Below are 4,515 nucleotides of genomic sequence, written 5' to 3'. Positions count from 1 at the left end.
TATGTCAAATCCGTTTATTGTTTTTAAATATGAAAACGCACAGAAAACACAGTGGAGACTGGAACAAATGGTAACAAAGGAATGGGTTAAAAAAAACAACAACCCACAAACAAAAACTTTACAAGTTGCGGCGTTTGTCCTGAAGCGAATGTTTTAACGCGTAACAAGTCGGGACAAACCTGAATACAAATGTTTCAGAAAGCTTCCGGGACGTGTGAGGAGTTGTGTTTTGCTTTCTACTAGTTAATGATTTAATCTCATGGTGCATTCACTGTTTGTGTCTGATTGTGCTTTACAGGCCTTTAATAGAATGATAAATAAAACCGCCTCAATTACTTAATCTTCCATCGGCAGTGTCAGGCGTGAAGCCGTCATTGACTTCCTTTCCATTGACCTTATAATTGCGCAGATTGAAATTCTGAAAATAAATTTGCTTAAAGAAAACAAGCCAATTTAGGAAGAAGAAAAAAAGCTAACAACAGGAAGTGGTAGGAGGATGATGTTTTTGAATGACTTGTTGCTCAAACAAACTGATCCATGTGTGATTTCAACTGCGTTTCTTATTTAATGGAAACGACGCAATTGCAAAATTGTGTTCTTTCGACATTAGCAGAATATCGACAGAGTTTTGCTTGCATTTGTAATGGAAATACGGCTCGTTTTGTGATATGTGTGTGTTTTGTTTGCTGTCACAGTGTTTTACTTTGCATACACAGACAGATAAGACTCACATTTATGAGCAATGGAGACGGGACGTTAGATCACAGCAAGTTGTTGTTAAACAGCAGATAATACGAGTGTTTAAAAGACGTAATATATCAGACTCTGGGTCAGTTCACCATCTCACCACTTCATAGCCATACTGTAGCACATGTGGTCATTATGTCCCACCCCTACCATTTCATACCCATAAAAAAAAAACAATCGGTACTCAGTTAATTCAAGAAAGTTAGATAATTTTGTCTGTAGTTTCATAAATTATGAAAAGAAAGTCATAAAATGCTCAAATTCCACATCTAATTTACTTTATTTAACTTTATATTATGTCCTGAATTTAGGCAAAACAATCCTAAGCAACCTTCTGATGATAGATAACCTCATTTTCTTTTAGGAAACATCGAGTTAAATGAAAAATAACTTTAAATTGTCGAATCTTGTGCAAAATAACCTTCAGGTGGGTACAAATAAACAAAACATCCTGCTGTAGACGACACCATTTTGTACCTTATTTTCCTTTTTTTTTTCAGGTATGAAATGATCCAAAACACAATGGTACGAAATGGCAGAGAGGCCAAATGACGCAACACTCTGTACATTTGAGAACAACAGAGAACTATTTAAACATGAGTCTCTCTGAATGCCGGGACAAGCCCTGTATTGCTGTTTTTCTCTCCTAAATGTCCTTACAAGTCCGTAAGGACATTTAGACGCACATCGTCTAACCCCTTCTGTCCATCAGTTGATTTTGGACATGAGCTGCTCTGTGAAAAGCTTCTTCAGCTGAGCCACCTCCTCAGAGAGGGAGCTGAGCTGAGATTTCAGGTAAGTGTTCTCATGCTGATACTGGACGTCACTTTGTCTGGGCGTGGGAGGAGAATGGAGGTTACAGCCGGCAGTAGAAGTACCATAATGAAGAGTCTGTTTCTCCTTCCGGCATTCCTCCCCTTCCAGTTGCTGGACCCAGGAGCCGGGACAATGCCCCGCTCCTACTTCGCCTCCGCTCAGCCCTTTCCCGGTCTCCCGAGGGTTGCGTCTTACGCCGCCATTGTCGCAACCGATGTCCAGGCCCTCCCCATTCCCGGGGGTCTTGAAACGTAGCTTGTGTGGAAGGTTTTTCATCGCCTCTGCTGGGTCCGGCTTCCCGACGGCGAGTCCTGCAGGATGGTGGACATCAACTGGTGACTGCTGGAGGTCATAACCCATCTCTTCCACTTGGTGCGGTGAAAACTTCCCATGGTCGCCGAAGCGTTCATCGAAAAAGATGGGGCTGGCCACGCTGGACCCTCCTGGTGTAGAAAACCCAGAGTCCTCTGAGATGTTGCCAGCCTCTCTCGAGCTCCTGGTACCTGACTGGCCTAAGTGGTTGTTGGGATTTGAGCTTTGAGGGCCTCCATCAGTTCTGTGGGGATAATATTGGGGAGTCAGGTTTGGAAGATTGTGTTGAGGAACTCCGGCAAGCGGTAGAATCTGTGTGTTGGACGGATCTTTAATCAAGCCAAAGCGGAACTTCAGAGCCAGGAGCTCCGCCCTAAGCCGGGCGTTCTCCTCCAGCAAAGCAAGCACCCGGCTCTCCAGGACCATGTCATTCACCCGCCGCTTCTCTCGAGAACGTTTGGCCGCCTCGTTGTTCTTCCTCCTTTTGTCCCAGTAGCTTTCGTCCTTTTTGTCATGGGGGATGAACTCGCGCTTGCGCCGGGCGGTGGCAGCTGGACTCTCTTTGCGCTTGACTGCAGAGGTGCGACCCAGCAGGGAGCGAGCCAGCAGGTTGCTGGAGGTCAGTATGGACACGGCTTCATCCGTGAAGGACAGAGGACCCTCAGGTCCGCTGGAAGGCGCAGCATCGGGCGAATCCACTGTCTGGAGAACGGGCAACTCCTGCTGGCCCCTCACACCATGGGACTCCTCCTCAAACATCATGCCAGGACCTGACTGGAGAACAGCTGAATGGACTTCACTCAACTCTCAGGGAATTTTATAGCTGGAAAATGCTGCAGCACTGCCACCTAGTGGTGAAAGAAGAGAATTGTACTTGTTATGCAAGAGTCATTACAACACAATATTATGTAACCCTATTACATCTCTGGAATCAAATAGGAGCAGCTTGTACCACCAACTTACAAGCTTCATTACCTGTCCAATATGAGGCAACACTCAGACGTAGTCATCACCCAAACTATTTTTTGGAGGAGGGGGAAGGTGGAATTCACACAACCCTTCTCTCCATACAATAAAATTATATATATATATATATATATATATATAGCTTTTTTTATTTTTATTTTTTATTCATGATTTTTTTTTCTTTGTTTTGTTTTACAGTTGTAATAATCCACATATCATTTCGAGTGTTGAGTGTAAACCAGGTTAATTGTTAATGAACCGTCAATGAACCAGAATCACGTAATTGCTGAGCGGTTTCCGGTCGGTCTGCGCTCATCGTGCCTCTCTGTCCGGTGCTGCTGACCCACATGTCTCAGTAACAGGAACATGCCGATCTGACGTCGCGCCACTTCTAACTATACCTGAACTGTCTGTAAATCTGTTTTCGCGCCTCATCACTGAAATCTGACACATTTCATCCGCAGATTCGCTTCGCTCAAACCGGTTAAAGGGAGAGAAAAAAAGAAACAAAACAAAACAAAAAAACAATAAAGTAAGGCGTTTCAACTTTTTGAAACAGTCCAGGAAAAAAGAAAATAAAGAAAAATTAAACGCATTTTTTTTAAAACGCTTGGATAATGTCAATGAATCATCAAGTTAAAAGTGAAGGTTGTCGAGCAGAAGATGTCAGAGTGATTCAAATGGTGAAAACAAGAAGCGACCTACCTGAGTTTAATATCCAGTCCTCTCGGAATAACGTCCTCTTAAATCGTATAGATTTTTTTCCGCCACTCAGAAGGAAACTGCTTCCTCTTGCCTTCCACCCCGGTTAAATAAAGCGGACTCACTCAGCGCAGTTACTTAATATTATTATTCATCCGCGTGGAGCGCCTCCACTCTGCTCTACTTGGAATGCCGCAGCTCCTATTTGTAACGAGGAGTTCACCTCGGGTCGGAGCCTATCCTCGCCTGAACCAGCCGGACCCTGCGTGCGTGTGCATTTGTGTGTGTGTGTGTGTGTGTGTTTCTGAGTCCGCCTCCATCCCGGACCCCTCGCTCCCCCTCCCCACCCCCCCACTCCTTCCCCATCCGTCCTATCCACGCTCACATATCATACCCCTCATCACCGCCATCATCATGGTCGTCATCCGACCTCAAACGCCACGCCCACTCTGATAATCCTGTCGTAACAGTTAGATAATTTAGCATCTCTCTCTCTCTCTCTCTCTCTCTCTCTCTCTCTCTCTCTCTCTCTCTCTCTCTCTCTCTCTCTCTCTCTCTCTCCTCTGCAGTCTTAAACTTTTTTGGAGTCTTTCTCAGTCCATCCGACTCGGCAGGTTAGGACTCATCACCCGAAGGAACCAAGTTGGCTAATTTGTTGTCCAAACAGGAGAGTTTGACCCTCAGGGGAAACGTACTGACCAAACGTGGTCGGCAAAAACAGGTGAAATCTGTAACTTCCGGAAAGACGAGGACGTTTTCGGAAGTGACTTGAATAAATGGGAAATGTGACGGTCCACCTGGTTTAGCACATCGTGTGACGCAAGGCCTCCTCTTGCATCAACATTTTATGGTGCAGGAGGTGATTAAAAAGGGTTTATTAGGCCTGACATACTTGGAGCAGCATTCTCCACATTTGTTGACACCCTCTGGTTTTCAAAAGACTTCAAATAAGTGAATCTTTTGTTGCAGTGG

The 4,515-nt window shown here is 44.8% G+C and overlaps 1 protein-coding gene across 1 annotated transcript; it reads right to left on the bottom strand.

Annotated features, from left to right (window-relative positions):
- On the bottom strand, nucleotides 1-3,830 carry nfil3-6 (nuclear factor, interleukin 3 regulated, member 6). Its single transcript, XM_008415352.3, has 2 exons — nucleotides 3,547-3,830; nucleotides 1-2,723 (listed from the first exon to the last, which is right to left on the bottom strand). The coding sequence occupies exon 2, from the start codon at nucleotides 2,635-2,637 to the stop codon at nucleotides 1,456-1,458; it is 1,182 nt and encodes a 393-aa protein (XP_008413574.2). The 5' UTR covers nucleotides 2,638-2,723; nucleotides 3,547-3,830; the 3' UTR covers nucleotides 1-1,455.
- Nucleotides 3,831-4,515: the final 685 nt, after the last annotated feature.

This window comes from Poecilia reticulata, chromosome 8, assembly GCF_904066995.2.
Source record: "Poecilia reticulata chromosome 8, P_reticulata-male-v2, whole genome shotgun sequence".
Classification (NCBI taxonomy): domain Eukaryota; kingdom Metazoa; phylum Chordata; class Actinopteri; order Cyprinodontiformes; family Poeciliidae; genus Poecilia; species Poecilia reticulata.
Note: the sequence above shows the minus strand (reverse complement) of the source record. Positions and strands in the feature narration are given on the sequence as shown.

Bases quoted from the DNA above. Each gene is read 5' to 3' on its own strand.
- nfil3-6 (XM_008415352.3), bottom strand. From the start codon at position 2,637: ATGATGTTTGAGGAGGAGTCCCATGGTGTGAGGGGCCAGCAGGAGTTG.